This window comes from Megascapheus bottae, chromosome 14 (genome assembly GCF_031878675.1).
Source record: "Megascapheus bottae isolate mThoBot1 chromosome 14, mThoBot2.hap1, whole genome shotgun sequence".
NCBI lineage: Eukaryota > Metazoa > Chordata > Mammalia > Rodentia > Geomyidae > Megascapheus > Megascapheus bottae.
This window is the reverse complement of record NC_143522.1, coordinates 1,850,455-1,872,515: the sequence shown is the minus strand read 5'-3', so window position 1 is coordinate 1,872,515 and position 22,061 is coordinate 1,850,455. Positions and strand designations below refer to the sequence as shown.

At 40.2% G+C, this 22,061-nt stretch overlaps 1 protein-coding gene across 1 annotated transcript in view; it reads left to right on the top strand.

Annotated features, from left to right (window-relative positions):
* The first annotated feature begins 465 nt into the window (after positions 1–465).
* Rtn1 (reticulon 1) overlaps positions 466–22,061 on the top strand; it is a 184,961-nt gene continuing 163,365 nt past the window's right edge. Inside the window, exon 1 of the mRNA XM_090344210.1 lies at positions 466–850. Coding sequence (XP_090200336.1) covers positions 625–850 — 226 coding nt within the window. The 5' untranslated portion in view covers positions 466–624. The remainder of the gene's footprint in view (positions 851–22,061) is intronic.

Genomic DNA, 22,061 nt, shown 5'->3' with positions numbered 1-22,061 from the left:
AAACGGCTTAAGAAAACACAGTACTGAAGACTGGAGGCGGCCCTGGGGATCAACACCCATCTCCACCTTTCCCACGCTTCCTCGTCCCGGGCCTCCTCCCAGCCGGGGTTGAGCTGGTCGAGCTGGGCGGGCGGCTGCCCCTCTCCCCTCTGCTACCCCGCAGCCGGCGGCTACCTGCGAATCCCCACTCGCGTCCTCCGCCCCCAAACGCCGGCGGATCTACCACGTTCCCCGTTCCGAGCCCACCGGATCCGAGCCTGCCATTAGCAGGTCGGACGTGCGCCGAGCGGGACGCAGCGGGCCATTTCCACCTGCGTAATCGGGGCTTGGGGGAGCGAGGCGGCGGCGGCGGCGACCCGGGTAGGAGGAGCGCGGGCGGCGGCCTCGGCGCGGCCCGGAGGGGGTGGAGGAGGAGGAGGGCGAGGAGGAGGGAGAGGAGGCGGAGCTCGGGCGCAGCGGATCGGCGGGGAGCGGCGAGCGGAGGTTCGGCCTGACTGGCAGCAGCGGCGGCCACGGCTCCGACGCTCCGCAGCCTCCCCGAGCCCGGAGTTCCCGGAGCCGACAAGCCCGGAGCGCACTCCCGCCCGCCCGCCAGCCACCGCCTGCCGGCCCCGCGGAGCAGCCATGGCCGCGCCGCGGGATCTGCAAGAGGAGCTGCCGCCTCTGGCCAGCCCCGGGTCCCAGTGGTTCTGGGACCGGGAGGAGGAGGACGGCGCGGAGACGCCCAGAGGGGCCAGGCCGGAGCTGCTGGAGAGGGAGCCCGGCCGGAGCTTGGGCAGCGGGGCGCCGCTGGAGCAGGGCGCGGGCTCCGCCCGGCCACCGCCCGTTGTCGTGGAAACTGCATCCACAGGTAAGGCGGGTCTGCGGGCACCGCGGCTCCCGCCCGGCCCCTCGCCCGCGGCCCGGGGACCCGGGTCCCGGGGCTGCGCGTCCCGCCGCTCCCCCGGCGCCTCCCCGGGGCCCTCTGACCTGAGCACCCGCCCCCGCCTGGAAATGTCAGCGGACTGCCAGAAAACAGCCGTTCGATTTTCTTTTTCTTTTTCTTTTTTAACCCCCCCCCCCAAACTCGGAAGAGAAGCAGTGCTGTTGACCCTTTCATTTCTTTACCACGCTTGTTATCTGGGCCCCAAGAATTGTCCTCACGGCTCAGCCGCAGCCTCCTGGCTCCCCGTGCGCCCGGGTACAAGTTTCTCCCCGCCGCAGGGGCTGGGGGCTGGGGGGCCGGGGTGACAGGTTGTGATGGTTTCCCGGGACGTGCGCGCGCGCGCGGGCGCAGGGACGCGGCGACACCGTGGCCGGCGGCCAGCGGCCCGGGACCCGGCTACCTCCGAGGCAGCCAGTGACTTGAGCTCCCCCCTTTACCCTGGCCTCGGGGTAGCGCCTCACAGGGCTCCCTGCCAGTCCCCCTGCCAATCCCCCCCTCCAATCCCCCCTTCCCCCCCGCCCCTCTCAGAGCGCAAATCCCTCGGAGTGAGAAACTGATTCTTGCCAGCAGGTTGGGAGTTGTGGCTGCCAGGGTTCAAAACCATTTACCACCCCCACCCTCCCCGCTACCCCGAGGCCTCCATGGTGCTGGGAACATTAAAACTTGGAACCCCAAAATGCGGCAGTCCTGGCAGCAGAACTGGAGGCCTTGGAGGGTGGCCAGTGGAGGAGGCACAGTTGTGCGCCAGTAAAATTCACCCAGAAATTGTCCTGGATTCCGCCTCCCACCACCCCCGTTTGCCTGATACCCGCCTTTGTGGCCACAGCTGACTGGTGCCTAGCTGGACCCAGGGTACCCGGCGCTCTGGGGACAAGGGAGGCCAGAGGCGGGCTGCCGGCCGGATGAGCGCCCTGTCCCCTCCGGAGAGGAGCGGGTGTCGCGTTGAGCTGTTCTCAGAGAAAGCTTTGCTTTGGCGGAGTGGGAGTTGTGTAGTTTGGGCTGTGCAGCGCTAGAAGGCCTGGGAGGTGGGTGCTGCAGGAGGAGCGGAGGGGGGGGGGGCGAGACTGGCATATGTGCGCTTGGCAGCTGAGTCAGGGAAACCCTTTTCTAAAACCACCTCCTCGGTTAAGGATTCTGAGGAGTGCCTCAGATCGCCCTCACCCTGCTCCAGTCCCAAACCAGCTTTGAGGTGAGGGAAGGATGGTTAGAGATTGGGTGAATAAAATGTATTTAATATCCTGAAGGGAGAAAAAGTAAGAGGAGGAAGGAGGAGGAAGAGGACAAAAAGGAGGTAGAGAAGGGAGAGGAAGAGGAGAAAAGAACAAAACAAAGAAAAGAAAAAGCAGGCAGTTGAAAACCTTATGTGTGAGGACGGATGCTGCCCAGACTCTTGCACCTAAATGAAGAAAAAACAACTCTTTATAACTGTCAAATCAGATGGCAAGTGACCATTGACAATTGGAAGTAGTTTATGTGTTTAGCTTTCTTTGCTAAGGGTAGTTCAGAATTCAGAACCTTTACCCATCCTATTCAAGTGATTTCTTCATAAACATTGTCTCCCTCCCATTAGTGTCACGAAAGATAGACAAACTAAGGAAAGAAAGAGAAAGGAACAGAAGCTAAGTGTCCTGTGGTCAGTAACATCCTGTGCACTATCGCAAGTCATTCCATAAATGCTAAGAATGTATCTGTGATGCAAGGTGATGTTTTCATATAGTCTACCTTGTGGAATCATTAAATCAAGCTAATAAACATTGCTAATTATACTTTTTTTGGTGAAAATGTCTAAAATCGACTCGACTATCAGTACTTGTCCACTTTTGACATTTTGACTATAAAAATAGTTTGCTTTGTTGTATGTATTAGGGGTTTCTTAGGCCACACATGCACTAATAAAACCAAACATGATTCTAAGCTTGGGTGGGAAGAGAAAGAGGAAAGTAGAAAGAGCACATATTTTGCATATTTATAGAGAGATGTTTTCATTTATTATTGCTGCTTGAAAGAATAATTGCTGTGGATAGGTTAAGGTTTTTTTCTTCTTTTTTTATTGTAATTAATAGAAGGGTTACATTATATTCGCCAGATAGAAGGTGCATTATTTCACAAACATTGCTACCCTTTCTCATGTATTTGTCCTCATTTCCCTCCCCCCAACCCCTCCCCTCATCTTCTTTTCCCTCCTTCCCTATCCTATTTCAAATAAACAAGTAAACATATATACAATATACCAGATAACAAGGTAAGATGCTGTAGCAATATGAGAATAACCAAGAGACAACAAAACAGGTTAAGGTTTTAACTCTGTAAATTGTCTACTGATAGACTGGCTTGTTACATGAGAGGTGGATGCTGACAGTGACAGCCAAGTAAAATACCACAAATTGAAAAATCCAAATCAAATCTTGGCCAGCTTCCTTAACTTCCATCTTGGCAGTATTATACCTAAAAACCAAGTCACCGATGAATCCTCAAGTGTATCAGAGGCAAAAATCAAAGAAAGCCAATTAAGCACATTGCCTCTTTTGGCTTTTCAAAATGTGGGTTTATTATTCATTTATAAATATAAATTAGCCTTCTTTCAGTTCTAGAGACTAAGAAGTTTAAGATCGAGGTGGCAGCAGATTCCATATCTGGGATGGTCTATTTTCACAATTTCCTGCCTTTTCCCTGTGTCCCCACACGGCAGAAAGCAGCCGTGAGACTACGATGATGATGATGAAGAAGTACAACAAGTGTGAAGCACTGTAAACAGATTTTGTTTCTTTCTCAGATGAAAAATTAAAATGGAAGGCAGATATTGATGTCTCAAAAACTTTTTCTGAAAGAAATACCACCAATTTTGCCATCTGGATAGAAATGCTGTTATTTTTATACATGGATGATAATTAAAGTTGCCAAAGAAAAATTTCCAAAAATATTTCTCAGACATATCCTGGAATGAATATATGTTTCAACATGATTAAAGCCATCCTGTAATCGCCCATCTGTACTCTCTTTTCAGGTATACTCATTGCTCTTGTCCCTTTTGTGGCACAGAAATATATATATATTTTTTAACAGAAGTAATACTAATTGCATTGCAAAGTTTTCATGACTAAAACTGATTTCTATGTCCAAGAAACATTGAATTACTATGTGTAGGCCACAACACATTAGAGCTGTGCCATCATCTAATAATGTTTTACAAAAGAGGTTAAGATTAACTGCTTTGGTTTTTTTTTTATGATCAATTGTTTTATTCCTGGAAACTATTCAAAATGAGCACACAACTAAAGGATAGGAGAATAGCCCTTTGTTTAAAGAAAAAATTTAAAATAGAGCATTTGAATAAAATGAAATGGTGATTAGTTAACTGATTGTCTGCGTTGGAAATTAACTCATTGACTACATGCATGAAAGGCAAAAAAACAGAATGGAGAATGGTCAGGAGAAATCAATCATATTGAATTTTGAATAGTTTGATTTTAACATATATAAATAGATGCAACCGAAGAGATTTTTCTAATTTATATTACTTGAAGCAATGAGCTAATAAATTTGTATTTTTCAAATGTTAAATGTCATACCCTAATAGAAAATTTATTCTTGATCTATCAGGATTTAAATAACCTGAAAATATATCTTGTGTTTATTCTATTGAATATAATCTAAAGCTCCATTACTTGTCATTATTTTCATCCAGATGTTGGCTTGGCTTTCTTCACTTTGGGATGTGTTTGATAGATGTATTTGGAATTATTTCCAAAAATCCTCCTCAGAAAGTGTACATCTCAATCATCTGCTTTTCATTTATCTTTTTTTCTTAAGATTTTATTAACATTGATTTTTACATTATATTTCAAATGTCATATTTAAAAAACAAGTATTCAAGAAGGGAATTTCTATATACAATCACTGGTACATAGATTTTTAGACCATAATTAAAATTAAGCTGAGGGTTTGTATGTCATAGATACATACTAATCTATGTAATAAAACATTATGTCTACAGAGTATACAGCCAATCATAGATTTTTATGTCTATGTTTATATCTCCAAGACCATGTCCATAACTTTGGGTACCCAAATATTGAGTCATCGCTCTTGTACTGTTTGGATCTAATATCCACATATCAAGGATACCATGCACCTTTTGTTATTTTGGTCTTGACATCTCACTCAACATGATTCGCTCCAGTTTCTTCCACTTCCCAGCAAATGCCCTTTTCATTTATCTTTTAAAAAGGCTAATGTGCTATTGAAATGGGAAGGGCAACTCTACTTTGCTTTTATAATCTACTAAAGAACATATAGGAATAAAAGACTTTGGAAGCCTAATGCAATTTTTTTCTCTGGATATAGGCATAGATATAATCAGTTACATTTCTGACAGTAAGTAGAACACCTGACCCTTCATACAGAGTACAGTTTAGGTTAAGTAAAAATTTAGAAACACTTATAATGCTTTTAAAAGGTGTTGAAATATAGATATTAAGGCTTTTAGCCTAACTTTCCGTTCTGAACTGTCTGTTCCAGGAAACCCATTGTGTTCCAATTCCACCCATAGGCTTCACTGCCCCTCACCTTATCTCTTCTCCGTGCACTTATATTTCTGAGAGGTTTGGAGCAGGTTGTTGTTATCTTGCTCATTATGCTGTTTATCCTCTGGAAGTATGCATTACGGAGAGTTTTTATTATCTGTAAATTGAGAAAGCTTGGTGGTTCAAGTTAATAAACACTTATTGAATGTCTTCATTGTGTAAGGATCCTTGCTCAGCACAGGTCATGGGCTTTTGCAGTACATGGACCATTTTGTCCACATTAGTTTTTGGTGTAGCCATTTTTTGTGTCAGTTTTATTTTCCTCATTTACAAGTCATTGCTGGAAACTTGTCTAGGAGGAATATCATTATCCAAGCCCAAGGGAACAAGGGAATGAAGTAGTTTTCTTTCTTTCTTTCTTTCTTTATTTTTTTTTGTGGGTCATGGGGCTTAAACTTGGCCTGGGCGCTGTCCCTCAGCTCTTCCCTGGATCCAAGTGCCACTTCCCATTTTCTAGAGGTTAATTGGAGATAAGAATTATAGGTCCTTTTTGTGCCCCTGCGGGCTTTAGAACCTTGATCCTCAGATCTCAGCCTTCTGAGTAGCTAGGATTACAGGCGTGAGACACTGCGCCCAGCATGAATTAGTTTTCTGAGGTCAGCACAGGAGAAAAAAATTACGAGTACAGCTTGCTCAGACACATGCCTGTGGAAAATGAACCTTCCTATTTCTGATTCTTTCTATGATCTATGTGATTCTTGGCTTCTTCAGAGAAATAACTAGTTGGCCATTGCTCTAAGATTTAATTTTGCTATTCAAATAACTTATGTCAGCAGTGACTAAAGGACATTTTAAAAAGGAAATGGAAACTGTAGAGGAAAATTAAAAAGTATATTTCAAGCGACTAAGACATCTACACATGAATGTGTTCCATTAAAGTCATTGTAAAGGACATGATCAAAAACAGAAGAAAAAAAAAAGACAAGCAACTACTTGTTGAACTACTGTGGGATGGCAGGGCAGTGAGGAGAGCCTGCGCCAGAGCCCATTGTGTGGAAGATGCTGGACTGTGAGCAGATGAGAAAAGAGAAGGAAGCACTGCTCCATTTATAGTTGACCAGGAGAAGTGAACAAAAGATGATGTTCTGAACCGATTTCTGATGCAATAAGATCAGTTCTTCAACCCTTTACTTCTCATGGTATTGAATGAGTGTGCTGGGCAGTTTTCAAGTCATTCCAAGTATGTTTTGAGAATAAGGCAAATTCCAGAAAAGTTAAAATGGGTAAATGAAAACGATGGACATAGCTGACTCTTAAAAGTTATCAACCATGGCGGTTTGAAGGTTCCTCAAAAAACTAAACATAGAACTTCCTTATAACCCAGCCACACTACTCTTGGGTATCTGCCCAGAACATTACAAGTCAGGATGTGGTGAAGACAGTTGCACATCAATGTCCATTGCTGCATTATTTATCATAGCCATGTTATGGACACAGATTGGATACCCTATAATAGATGAGTAGCCAAAAAATTGTAGTGCCTATGTACAATGGAATTTTATTCATACATTGGAAAGAATAAAGTTATGTCATTTGCAGGAAACTGGATGGATCTAGAATAAGTTACATAAACTAAGGTAGTGCGTTTTCTTTCATATGCAGAAGCTACATATAAAATACAACTGGCCATGATAACTTATACAGGACTCTAGGCATACACACATAGACTAAAGGAAGACTAAAGACTCTTAGGGGAGGAAACCAAAGGTGTAACACCTATAAACATTTAAAATATTATTTATGGAGACAAATACTAGGAAACGGAAATATGGACTTTTTGTTATTGTTTGTTTTCACTTTAGGATTTTTGGGTTATTTTAGGGAACAAAAGGGGAGTCACAGAAATGGAGAGAGGAAGGGTAAGCAAATGCAGTTATAGTATCCAATATATACTATGTGGAATATGAACTCCACTATGAGGAATTATGAATTGTGCAGGGATGGGAGGGGTAAAATGAAGGAAAAGGTGACATCATCCAAAAAAGAATTATACTCCTTGTCTAACATGCATGATAACCCCTCTGTACAACACCTTAAGAACAATAAAACTATACAGTAAGGGACCAGGAATGTGGCCAAGTGGTAGAGTGCTTGCCTACTATGTATGAAGTCCTGGGTTTGATTCCTCCTTGCCACATACACAGAAAAAGCTGGAAGTGATGCTGTGGCTCAAGTGGTAGAGTGCTAGCCTTGAGAAAGCTCAAGGACAGTGCCTAGGCCCTGAGTTCAAGACCCAGGACAGGCAACAACAACAACAAAAGCTCTATGCCATAAAAACACCTACAACTTATAAGCTAATGTATTTGATGTTGATTGACAGTATCTAAGACTGCATTATTTTGAAAAATGTATACATTTTTACTAAAGAAAGAATACATGGATCACTAGAAAGTCCCAGTGGTTCACTAAAAATGCCAAAGCACTCATATTTTCTATGATTCTGAATTTCTATTGTGTATATAATACTTATTATGTGTAAAGAACTTTAATATTTAACTTATAAAAAATGTGGGCAACAGGCTCATTAATTTTATAAATTCCAAAGGATAGTTGACATACAACAGGATAGTAATGATATGAAAAAGTCTAGATTATAGTGCTTACTCAGAAAAAATAATAAAAACTTTTCTCATTACTTTTTGCCCTAACTTTAAAATGTGTAGGGTCTACAGGATAAATATGCATGGTTTTTAAAATTTAAAAGGTACCAATGAGTATATAGAGGAAAGTAAATCTTGTTCACACCTTATCTTTTAGCAAAATGGAATCATGTAACTCATTCATTCATGATTATACTGTCATTTGCGGAATGATTGTTATATGCTAGGTATTACTTGAAGCACTGAGAAAAAAAAAACTGGATTAAAAACCTGGCTCCTACAAAATTCTTATTTCTTGATGGAGAGTCCATGTTGCCAGGGGAGAGGTCAAGAAGCCTTGCGACACACATATTCAGAAGTCTGGCTAAGGAAGGCGTCAGGAAGGCAGAGGAGAGAAAGTACTTGTCAAAATAAAGTAGAATTGTGGGAGAAGAAGGGATGTTCAAAGAAGGCCTTTTTCATAAGGTGACATTGAACCAGGGACTTAAAGAAAATGACAGAAAAGTCATTCTGATGCCTGGGAGAGGAGGATCATTTTGGGCAGAGGGTATGGTACTGATGTGAGTGTGTCTGGCACATTGCGAGGCATCAGGAAGGACAGTGAAATGAGGTGAGAAAAAGGAGAAGAAGTGGTAGGGGATGAGCAAAGTGTGAAGGGCAATGGGCAGGTTACACACACTAGGTTCTAGGTTCTTACATTGTCTTTACCTATTATTCTGAATGAAAGGGAACCTTGAGAGAATGTTTGTTCGCTTGCTTTTGAGCAGAGAGAGGGAGAGGGAGAGAGACAGAGACAGAGACAGAGATAGACAGAGAGTACACATATTTAAGTTAAAGTTTAAAACAACTAAATTTCATGGATTGCTCTGATCACTATGTTAAGAAGTAAAATGGGGATGATGTTGGCCTCTTTGGAACAAGAATGAATAAATAGTAGGCTTTTGTAGTAATATGAGGAACAAATCATAATGGCTTGTCCCACAATGACAGCATTGGAGGAGATGAATGTGGTTGGATGCTTAATACATTCTGAATAAATATTCTGAAACTAATAGGTTGTAGATGGTATATAAGAGAAAGGACTCGAAGATCATGCATTGGTTTGGGGCCTGAGCAAAGTGGAGGATGTAAATAAAACAATGCTGTGACTACTCACAGTATGAAGATTGTAGGAAGATCAGACTTCAGGGAGGACTTTGTTTATGCAAATGTTAATTTTGAAATTCTTATTAGTCCTCCAGCTGGAGAGGTGCAGTGGGTTGTGTAGAAGAGGGCTGAAGCATGATCTGAAGTAGACATGTATGTTTGGGAGTTGTAGAATGAGATCATGAGATTATCAAGAGAGAGAATGTTGACAGGAAAGGGGGGTTACGGAATCCAGGACTGCTACTATGTTCAGAAGTCCGGAAAAGGAAAAGTGACTAGAAGAGTAGGAGAACTGAACGTACAAGACCCTAGAAGTTAAGAGTGCTGTATGTCAAAGGGAATTAAAGGACTTGACTCAGCCAAATGTTACTAGTAGATTAGATAAGGTGAGGACTGAGAGTCAACCATTGGATTTGACAGGAAATTATTATGAATTCGCTGAGATAGTTTTATTTGGTGAAATGTTTGAGATAAAACTTGCTTAGAATGTGTCTTAGAAAAAAATGGAAGTAATATATATTTTACATGGTAACCCCTTAGTACAACTACTGAAAGATAACTCTTTTGAGAAATCTACTATAAGGGAAACAAAAACATTCATAAAGCAACTGAGGGATTGAAAGAAAATTTTCTTTCACTTAACTTTTTTTATTGTGGAAGGTATTAAAGCCTGTCTGTGCTTGTCTGATATAATGTGCTTTGATAAGCCACAAGCAGTGGGGCTAGCTAGCCCTGTTCTATAAACCTTCAAAACTGTGAGCTAAAATAAACCTTTCCTCATTGCAGTTTGATTACATGAAGCCTTCGGTATAATAACATAAAGCCATCCAGTGACTCAGTAGACAGGGAAGCACTGGAGATACAAAAAAGTGGCAGTGTTTGCTGCAGTCATGTCTCTGAGCTTGAGATGAGGGGAAATGGATCCACAGCATGGTGGGGTGGTGATGTCAGACCCGAGGACAGTTCACAAAATATGACTAGAAGAAAGGTAGAGGAGAGACACATATGCTGAGAGTGGGTCGACATGTCGGGGGAAGTGTGTTCTTCTAGCTTCTCTTTTATTAATAAATGGAAAACAAGGTCACCACAGAGTGAACACAGGAGTGGAGTTCTTGAAAATGTGAGGAGTGAAGGCAAAACATTATCATCTAGGGGTGATAAAGGTGAAACAGTGAAAGGGTGAGGGAAATGTACAGGAATTCTAAACAGCACTGGGGACTCACTTGGTACTGATGGTCATGTACTTAGAATGAGATTAGTCCTATGTTGTCTCTCATCTCCTTTGCTGTCCCTTGGTTATCTCATATTGTTATAGTATCTCACTTTGTTATCTGATATATTGAATTTATTTGTATTTGGATATTTGAAATTTGATAGGGAAGGGGGGAAAACCAAGACGGGTGGGGGGTGTGGGGGGGGAGGGAAATGGGTACCAAGACATGTGAAAGGGTATCAATGTATGTGAATTAATGCACCTTCTATCTGGCAAATATCATGTAACCCTTTTATTAATTACAATAAAAAAAGAAAAACAAACAAAAAAACAAAACAAAACAAAAGAATGAGATTAGTCATCATATGTATTATAAGTTTGCTTCTTTGCAGTCACATTCATATAAAAGTGAGGTTACTGGTTTTTAAAATTATATTTTTTTGTTGGGGTAACATATAAAGGGGTTATAGTTACATTCATCAGGTAGTGGGTACATTACTTCTTGAACATTGATACCCCTTCTCACGTGTTTATCCCACTTTCCAGCCCTCCCCCTCCCCACTGAGGTTGCTGGTTTTGATGGGTGAAGCTTAAAAAGGTAGTAGTTCCTAAATGGCAACAGTGCCCCTACCTTTACTTTATATTTGGTTATGATGTTGTCACACATTTCACGTGTTTCTCAAAAGTGAGTGTCACACTAAGTCAGAAGCAGTGTCCATCCTAAAAACTTTAAAGGGACTTAAAATTGGCTATCTTTAAGCCCACCCTTACTCCACTGTCTAAAAACCCTCATAACGTGTATTTAATTTTGAGTTATTGACCTAAATGTGAAACACATTATCTACAATATTCCTTTTCTGGAGCTATCTTCATTACTTACCATTGGGTTGCATGCTGAAACTATTCAGCATAAAGTGTTTAAAACTATTTTGAGAGTTCACTGAGTAGTTATACAATGCTAAAAGTACCTTCCAGTTTGCTCTGTTCTTATTTCTCTGTCTTACTCTGTATATTTAGGACATATTACTCACTGCAAGACCACATTTGCTGATTTTTTTCTATGAATTACATTTTCAGCTGAGGCAGTTCTGCTTTCTGATTTTCATCTTCCTTCCACTCATGAATTTTCCAATTGACATCAGATTATTATAAGTCTCGTCACAAGCAAGATTCTGTCTTGGATGTAGAGAATTTATTGAATATCTCATATCTTGTAAGATACCTACATTTTGTTTTATACTTTAAAAAGCAACTTGGAAAACTGACTATTACATATATTTCAGTGATTGCTAATCTTGTTGACAGCAACACAAAGAAAAAACCAAGGTCATGCCTAGTTTGGCATGAGTTTTTCAATGGAAAACAACAACAAGAGAACTTCTCAAAATGTGATATGTAGATAACCTGTTCCAAAATGTCATGGGGGTAATGCACGGAACTCTGCACAGGGAAAGAAGCCTACCAAATGTAAGTGAGATTGCTAGACTTATTAAACGTATACTTGGAGAGCAGAGGAGAGGAGCATGAGTGATGTCCTCTATCTCATTTCCTCCCGAGCTTGTTACTATCCAATGTGAGGCGTGGCTGACTTCTTCAAAATAAAGAAAAAAAAACCCAGGTCAGAGGATAGCCTGGTGATAAAACTCCCCTGACTAGCAATAATTTGAAGAGTTGTATGAATTCTTGAAAGGGATGGAATGTAGCTTACATCTAAAGAATAGATGCAAGAAAAATAAAAGTGAGAAGATAAAAGAGATGGAAATGAGCAGATATGGAGATGAGCAGTAAAGAAAGTATTTCACCTGCCCAATGAGGTGGGAGAAAGGTCCAATTCTTTGAGGGCTTGTCTAGGTTCCTTTCAGGTGGATTCTGACCTCCCTACAGTTTGGCACGTGGGGGAAGTAATGGTATAGATATTGTGATAAAGAGGATTAATATGATAGTAGCCTAGAAGATGAATTTGAGCAGGGATGACCCTGAAATATGTGAAAGAAGAGTATTCCAATAATATCAATTTTAGGCCCCTGAATAAATAACCATAGAACTACTAAAGAGACAGGTGCACGGGAAGAAAGATGGGCATTGTCACAGGAATATTTCAATAGGACTTTGTAACTGATACATTGGACATGGGCAGCGGAATGAGAAAAGAGATGAGTCAAAGCGTTTGGCCTAGTGGTAGAGTGCTGGCCTAGTATGCACAAAGACCAGGATTTGATTCTTCAGTACCACAAATATATAAAAAAATCCAGAGTATTGCTGTGGCTCAAGTGATAGAGCTCTAGCCTTGAGAAAGCCCAAAGACAGTGCTCTAGCCCTGAATTCAAGCCAGGACTGGCAATAAAAAGATGACATTAAAGTTCTATGCTTTATGGTTGGGAAAATATTGGTGCTCTGGGGATGGGGGATGGGAACTAGGTAGGTGGTGAAGACAACAAATTCACTTTTAGTCTTACAGGGTTTGAAATGATGACAGGCGAGTTGAATGGAAATCTGTAGATAAAGGAATATAGCTTTTTAGAGGTCTAAACAGAATTTTTAATACAGAATTAAACAATCAGAAGAAAAACTGTAAAATAGATTAGTTTTTGAAAGCAAGATTATGAAGAATAAGAAAATGGGAGGGAATGGGTGAGGATAATGACAGGGCTGACATTGATCAAGATGTATTCATAAACTACTTTGTTAAATGGCAACTCCTTTCTACAACTACTTAAAATAAGAAAACAGAAGACCAAGGACAAAGTGTGATATCTTTGGAGGCAACTAGCTGAGTGATATAAAATAAGAGCTTTAGATAATATGTATGGATATATAGTGTTAGCATTTGTGGTGATAAAATGATAGCTAGCCTCATTATTGTAGTATTATAGAAGCCAAGATGTCATGGTATAGAATAAAATTCTGACTAAGCAAACAGAATTATTCAATTTGGACCTTGAGATGAAATATTATATCATTGTAAATAACTAACATCAGACTGCTTTTGTCTTGATTTCTTCATAACTGTTATGGACATAATACTGTTTCTGGGTCTTTTTTTTTTTTTGCCAGTCCTGGCCTTGAGCTCAGGGCCTGAGCCTTATCCTTGGACTTTCTCAAGGCTAGAGCTCTACCACTTGAGCCTCAGCACCATTTCCAGCTTTTTTTCTATGTATGTGGTACCGAGGAGTCGAACCCGGGTCTTCGTGCATGCTAGGCAAGCACTCTACCACTAGGCCAAACTCCGGGCCCTTGTTTCTGGGTCTTTTTAAAGAATGAAGCTCTTATAAAGATAAAATGAGGCAATATAAGGAAGAAAATGTTTCATCTTTAAGATGCTAATAATGGGAACTCTGGTCAGTAGAAGAAATTCAGAACAAAGACTTCTAAAACTCATACTATCCCAGTCTTAGATATTTTGATAAAAAAATGCTTGTCATGTTTGGATAGGCCTCAGCCAAACAGCAACAAAACATGATGGCAGAGCAGAGGAGAGTGGGAGTTGGAGAAGTCAGTACTGTAATCCACAGCGAAGACATTTTGCCTAAGAGGAACAGTGAAATGGGGAGTTGCTGTGTTTGCCACATTCTCATGAAAGATTAGTGATGGGAGCAGGGTTGAAGTGTGCCCATAAGGCCAACTGGAGTGAGAGAGGAGAGTGGATGCGATCTTTTCTGATTCTCCTGATCAGTGCAAGGGTAGTAATTGAAGAAAGCTGTGTGTGTTCTATATGAGGAAACCCAACTTATTCGAAATGGTTTACACACACACACACACACACACACACACACACACACACACACACACACAAGGCCACCTATAAGGGAAACTTAAATTAACTGTCTCTGTGTGCTTGTGACAGTCCACAGGCTAGCCTGACAGCTCAGGAAATTGTAAATTCACTATTCATACACTAATTCTCTAGAAAGATGGAGTACTTATATTTTTTCCCTATCCCTTCTTGCTAAAACAGCCTAAAAATCTGGGTTTATATTTAAAACAAGTATTTAAAAAGACTGAAATGCAAAGAAAAGAAGGCAGACTTTCTAGGAATCTTGGGACCTGAGAAAGTACACAGGAGCAAGGTTTCTAGATTCCCTTTCTCCCTCCCTCCCTCCCCCCCTCCCTTTCTCCCTCCCTCCTTTCTCTCTCTCTCTCTCTCTTTTTTTCTTTCTCTCTCTCTCTCTCTTTCTTTCTTTCTCATGATAGATTTTACATAACCAGAAAACACCAAAAGACACAACCTTCCTCCTGCCAAATCCCTTGCTTCCTAGCAAATATCACCAAGAAAAAAGAACCCTAGAAAGACAGAAAACTCCAGCTGTATTACTTGGTAGTCTCATCACTATGACTGAAATATTCAAGAGAACAACTAGGAGGCAGGACTTACTTTAGCTAGTGGTTTCAGTGGTATAACCCCGTATATTCTTAGACAGAGTATCCTTCGTGCTGAGTGTGTGGTAGAGGGGCTTCTTCACCTCATGGTAGACAGGAAGCAGGATTCGGGACTCTAACAGAAAAGGGTCAGGGGAGATACGACTCCTAAATGCAGGCCCTTGTAGTGAACTACTTTATCTACTTGTGCTCACTCCCCACATTTCTACTATTTCCCAACAATCTTATCAAAATTTGGTGCATCTTTAGATCAGAGCCTTCATGATCTAATTACCTCTGGAAATTCTCTCACAAACATGCTTAAGAGATTTGATTTACTAATATCCTAGGCATTTATCAAGCCAATAAAACTAACAATTAAGACTAACCATCACACCAGCCCAATACCATGAAATAGACTAAGGCCCCATTACTACTGCAATGCTGAGACTTCTACTCTTTCAAGGCTATAAGAGCAGCAGCAGATCTGGCGTGCAGGCCACATGGAAGTGTCAGAAGCAGCCAAGTGAAGACTCAGGAGTTTCACTGCTGCTCAATGGTAATAAAGCTTAAGCCAAGAGCCTGACTTTCATCCCTATCCTCCATTAACAAGGCAGATAGAGTGACTTGTAGATAAGATGCACTTCTGTTAACACCCAAATATCCAGTTCAGTTAAAAATCCAGCTCATATAGTAAATTCCGGGAGGATTGAACTAGAGTGACAGAAGAAAGTTAACATCAAAGTAGAATCAGAATTATCTGACAAAGATTTTAAAGTGGCCATGACAAAAATATTTCAAGAATCAAAAGTACGCTTAAAATGAGTAATAAAATAGAAAGCCATAGTAAAGAAATAGTTTCATTAAAGAAATAAAAACAAAGAATATGGCTATGTTGGCATATGCTTGGAATCTCAGAAATTCCTACCCAGGAAAATACACTTCATTATTTTGCATGCAAATTCTGAGATTCTCTTAAAATATGATTTTATTGTTATTATTAGAGTGTTGTGCAAAGGGGTTACCATTTCATAAATCAGGTAATAAATACAATTCCTTTTAGACAATGACACCTCTTCCTTTATTTTTTCCCAATTCACCCCCATCCCTATCTATAAGTCCCATAATTCATTTTCCACATAGTGTATACCATAGCTGCATTTTCTACCTTTCCTCCCTCCATTATACATCTCCTTTTGAAAGAGGGCTTTTATATGCATTAGAGAAAGTAATTTTCTACTTAGAGTTCAGTGACATCAGATACTTCCATATAGATCCCTGTTTTTACAAGAGCAGCCATTTTACAGTTAAATGAAATTATACTAAATTATGCCTTAATTTATTCAATGAATATTTATTACCCAGTATATGAAGTTGGATAGATGACAGTTAAATGTACAATAAGAATTTATAAATTTGTACAATTAATTTATACTAATAAAAATGAAATAAAATATAACAAGATATGAGGAGAACAATATAAGTGAGCAAAAAGTTTTATCGCATAAACATAAGTTTGAGTTTTATTTCTTTTTTTGTGACAGACGAGCACTTGAACTCAGGGCCTGAGTACTGTCCCTTAGCTATTTTCCCACAAACTCTCTATTACTTGGTTCACATATCCATTTCATACTTTTTTGCTGGTAAATTTGAGACAAGAATGTCATGGAATTTTCTGTCTGGGTTAGCTTTGACCCCAGGTCCTCAGACCTCAGTCTTCTCCATAGCTAGAATTACAGGTGTGAGCTGCCAGCGTCTGACGAAGTATGTTTTAACTATAATAGTGAGATGTGTTCTGTGCACATTTAGCTTCAAAATGAGTAAACTGATTTTGCCTCCAACCAAAATGAGGCCACTAAATACCATATTTATAGAAATGTCAGTTGCCACTACTTATCACACCATTAGTTTATTTAACAAAGCTTTTATTATACATAATACAGGAGTAAATTGCCACCCAGCATGCTTGACTTACCAGAATTGAGCTTAAGCAAAATTATTTCTTTAGTCTGATGCATGGTGTTTGAGAAGTGTTTCTATTTTATGTTTTTTCCAGAGCTGTGAGAAATACCAAATACCTAGTATTGCACCATGGTTTGGCTATAGTTTATCTCCCTAGGGTTCATGTGCTGGAAGTGGGTTGATGATGTTGATAGAACCTTTGTAAGGTGGGGTCCAGTCAAAGGCAGTTATTTCATGGGACCTCCACCCTTTAATCCTGTCTTGAAGGAGTAGGTCAGGCCTCTTCCCACTTGGAGAATTTTCACAAGGGCATGTTGTTATAAAGTGAGGCTGTCTTTTGTCTTGGCCAGTTCCCTTTCTGCTTCTCTGACATGGTGTAATGCAGCTAGAGCCCTTCACGTTTCATATTCAAACCAGAACCACGAAGCTAGCTGATGGAACTTTAGGAGGAGGTAATGAAGTATAAGGAGGAATTATCACTCAAGAGACAGGAGGAGAGACAGTGAGGAGAGGGGAAGGGAGAGAAGAGACAGGGCCCAGAGGACGCAGACAGATGATAAGGTATTGATTTGATCCTGGAAATGGACAGAGTAGCCAGAACAGAAGAGGAGGGAGGAAATCAAAATGATGGAGGGTTACAGAAGAGAGAAAGGCACAGAGGGAAGGAAAGACTTTGAGGAAGTAAAAAAATGAAAGGAATAGATTTATAAGAAGAGCGAAAGACAAATAGGCAGAAAAATCTGAGTTCTAGAATCTAGAGTAGGTGAAGAGCAGAAACTCTTGACTTTACCTCCCACAGAAAGCCATATGGAACACTTGTAAGTGACGTAACCCCAGCAGGTTCCTGGAGTCAGGGCAGAAATTGTGGCTGGAGTGCTTTAGTGGGCTATCTAGAACTTTCTCATCCTGGTGTTGGATGAGATCAGGCCGTGGGCTGTCAGGCCTGTGGGCTGAACTGTTCTTTCTTCATCCTGGGGATTTTCTGAAGTACTTACAGAAGCTATCTAAATGAAGAAGAATTTAGCTCAGGGTTTTCCCTCATATATAAAGTGACTATTTATATACCTTTCCTTTCTGCATAACTGGCCCTGAGACTTGCAAATTTAGTGTTCAGATAGTAATTTCAGAGCTTAGTTGGTTTTTCTTTTACCATGTTCAGATCTAAAAATGTTCTCCTTGATTGGAGAATAGGAATAACAAAAATAGATTAGAAGAGAAAAAAATGAAAGAAATAAACATGTATGGAGCCCGTACTGCTAGGATACAGGCACTGTGATACTTCATTTTCCTTCTTCAATTCTAGTTAAGGTTCAGTGGTCAGTTGCATCCATAGCTGAGGGTTAAAGGATTACCTGGCTAATCTGAGTAGTGGTGATAAACTAATTTGCATCATTTCCTTACTTCCTAACAATGCTATGAACTACCTTGAAAGAAGGAAGCTTCCAGTTAAGGTATGTCTTTGCTAGGCTTGTTAGGATGTCCTCTCAAGTAGACGTTAACTAGAAATGTGTGTATTTTCAGCAGTGTTCGTTTACACCACCTTCTTCCAGAAGGGCCTATCCAAATTATTTAGGTAATTTGGAGATCATACCTCCCTTCATAGATAATGATTTGGATATTATAAAGTTGTTAAAATTGTATCAAGTGGTTTGATTCTTCTTGTCTAGACAGAAAGTCCCTTGAGGTAGAAGTTATGTCTCCCATCATAGCAGGGGTTCAAGTATGTGAGTGTCAGAATTTCATCATTTGATGATTTATTTTATCTTTTCCTTTGCCTACATTAAATGCTTTTAATACCATATTGAGATCATAGCACATTTTCAAAAGCTTTCTATACTCACAGAATCAATGACTTTTTAAACTTTAGAAGAGTTTGATCTTCTATTTTTAAAAATCCCATACATATTTTTATTAGCATCAAGTACATTCACAAGGGAGTTTCATTTTGACATGTCCATCTATATGCATGCCATGTACTTACCCTTTCAATCATGGCCCCATCCCCCCTTCCCGTCCATGCAAGATTTTATTTTTATTAATTAATTACTTATTTTTTTGCAAAATGATTTTAAACTCATGATATTGAGCTAGGTGGTTATGATATTTCTGAATCATACCTCCAGTTCTTTGATCTTTTTTTTTCTTTTTCTTTTTGAGCTGGTACTAAGATTTGAGCGTAAGGCCTCTTGCTCTCATTTGGCTTTTTGCACTCACAGCTAGCACTCTACCATTTGAATCGTACCTTCAGTTCCGACCCTTGGCTAGTTAATTGGTGATAAGAGTCAAATTTTTCTGCCTCGGCTAGCTTCAAACCTTGATCTACAGATCAGAGTTCCTCAGCCTCCTGAGTCACTAGGATAATAGTCACTAGAACCTAGCTCACAGTTCTTAGCTTTTTTTAATACATAACTTATATATAGCATGTATACACACACACACACACACACATACATGTATATATATAAAACCATTCCTAAATCAATCAGTTACGGTGTAAATTGTCATATTTATAATAAATGAAATCTGAACAGTTACTAACTAAACATGAAAATGGCTCCAGCCAGGTACCCGTGGCTCACACGTATAATCCTAGCTACTCAGAAGGCAGAGATAAACCAGCCTGGGCAGGAAAGTCCATGAGACTCCTATCTCCAATTAGCTACCAAAAAGCCGTAAGTAGAGATGTGACTCAACTGGTAAAGCACCAGCTTTAAATGAAAAAGGCTTAGGGATGGTGCCCAGGCACTGAGTTCAAGTCCTAATATCAGCACATCAAAAAAAAAGCCAGGTGCTGGTGGTTCATACCACAATCTTAGCTACTCAGGAGGCTGAGATCTGAGGATCACAGTTCAGTGCCAACCAGGGCACAAAACTCATCTCCAATTAAGCACAATAAAACAAAACAAAACAAAACAAAAACCCAGAAGTAGAGCTGTTGCTCAAGTAGTAGACCACTAGCCTTGAGCACAAAAGCTCAGGAACAGCTCCCAGGCCCTGAGTTCAAGTCCCAGGACCCACATTTTAAAAAAAGAGAGAAAAGAAAAAGGAAAAAGAAAGCAGCTCCAGTAAAGTGAGATTTGGAGTTACCAGTGTGCCAGCCAAGGTGGGCTGGCTAAAAAATCTTCATATAGCTTTGTAAACAAGTTCAGAACCTGGTGTACTTTGTGACAACTGGCTACAAAATCTGTGCCAGCTGCCTCCATTACTACTTGGCCTATGTGCGTAGGCTTTTGTCCTTTAATATAACAGAAATAAACTGTGGGCTTAGCAGTTACCTGTGCCGATAGGGAGGGAGAGATCATGAAGAAAGGCATTCCCTGTCACTGTAGGGTGCAAGCAGAGACTATACCTCTCAATGGTCTTCAAAAGATACTTATATTTAATGTGCAAAGTTGAACTTGATTACTTCAAATACTTGTTATATTCCTACCATCAGGATTTTATGGTTTTATGACTAAGGATGTTATTCAATATGTCCTAGGCGTGGCTTTGAAATAAAACTTATGGGATAAGAAATGTGTTTAGATTTTTAAAAAATTTCATTTATTTTTAGATTTTTTAAAAATTGACATGCACATGAGGTATCTTAGGAGGTCTAAGTTGAAGTACAAAATTCATTTATATTTCATATGTCTATCTTAACAAATCTAGAATGTATTAGTATTTTAAATAATTGTTTGCATAAAACAGGGCTTCATGGTTTAGAATTTGAATTTTCAGATTAGGGATGCTCTACCTGTGTTAGAGTTTTATACTTTTTGCTGTAATTTATGCCTCCATATGGCCATTATGGAAAGAATATAAATTAGCAAGTACTTTTAACACTTAAAAATATTCATTTGCTATATTTACAGGAATGCTAAGATAAAATATCTTTGCTTAATAAAATAGGTATGTGATGAGTCATTGTATACCTTTAAGTGGTAGGCAAAAATTTTATAAAGCAGGAAAATACTGAAAATGTAGGGGCTACTTATTTATTATTATATGTGAACCAAGCACGGAAAATACAAAGTTAAAAAAAAATCTTTCCTCAAGAAACTTGTAGTGCAACAATAGAGAAACATAAAGCAACAATTGTGTTTTAACCTAAAGAGGAAATACATAGCAGTTTATGTAAGTTGCTTTGTGAAGCAGCAGAGCTTCAGGGAAAGTAAAAAAGCTTTTTACTGGAAGTGGTTCTGTTAGCTGAGTTTTCATAAATGAGAAATTACAAAGACAAAGCCAGGGGGGTACTATGAGAGACAGCAGAAGGGCTTCAACCATGTTCAAATCATGGTTTCCCGTTCTTGGCTTATCTCCAAGCCTGCATCCTTCCATCTCTTCTTTTCTTCCCTTCTTCCTCCATTTGCTTGTCTTACCTGTCAGACTCTCTAGGATTATAGAATGGTGAGGAAGGATTGCAGAGCTCTTTGTCTGTATTCCTCTTGGATGAATGAGTCCTTGGATATACATCTCTAGATTATTCCTTCTTTGTAAGCAAGGCCAGTCTTCCCAAAGTGGCTTTTTTCTGAGCATGCATACAGCTTTCAGAATTTGGCAGACTGTGCACATCAAACAGGTTTGCAGACACCTGGCTAAGGGCCAAGGGCCCTTAGAACCAGACCAGACAAAGTCAATTTTCTCTAGCAGTAAGTTGTTCAAAACACTGTTGTTTTTTTTTAATTGTACATAAATAGATGCATTAAAGGACTAAATCATAGATAGTTTGAAAATGTGAGTACTAAGCATGTGTCTAGGTTATATCTACAAGCTCTTGAAAGACTCTTATTACCTTTTCCCTTTATGTTTATTTAGGGGAACACTGCTGAGAAACCTTGAACAGAGGAGTGGGTAGGTGCTTTGGGACAAATACTGGGACCTCAGGAGCAATGTGAATAGTCACCATCTCAGGTCATTCTGTTGCACTTCTTTACCAGTGGCCAGTAGACCAGAAAGAAAGGTCAAGGAAGGTGCTGTGGCTCTGGGCCTGGTTCTCTTCTTCCTTTATCCTTACTCTGCAACATCACCACGGGCCTTCTGTGTACCCCAACTTAGTTACTCTTACAGTAACGTACCCTGACTTATTGTTTGTGGACATCAGAGCTGTTGTTACAGAAAAGTCACAGGTTTTGTGCAGCTCCTCCAAGCTTAGATATTGAAATAAGAACTTTCACCAGCTGTTTGTGTATAGTTCTAGCTACAAGTAATCTTAATCTACATAGTACAGCTATGTGTAATGGTAGAATTTAGGAGTTTTCTTTGTTCTTTTAGCATATCCTCTGTTGAATTGTTCT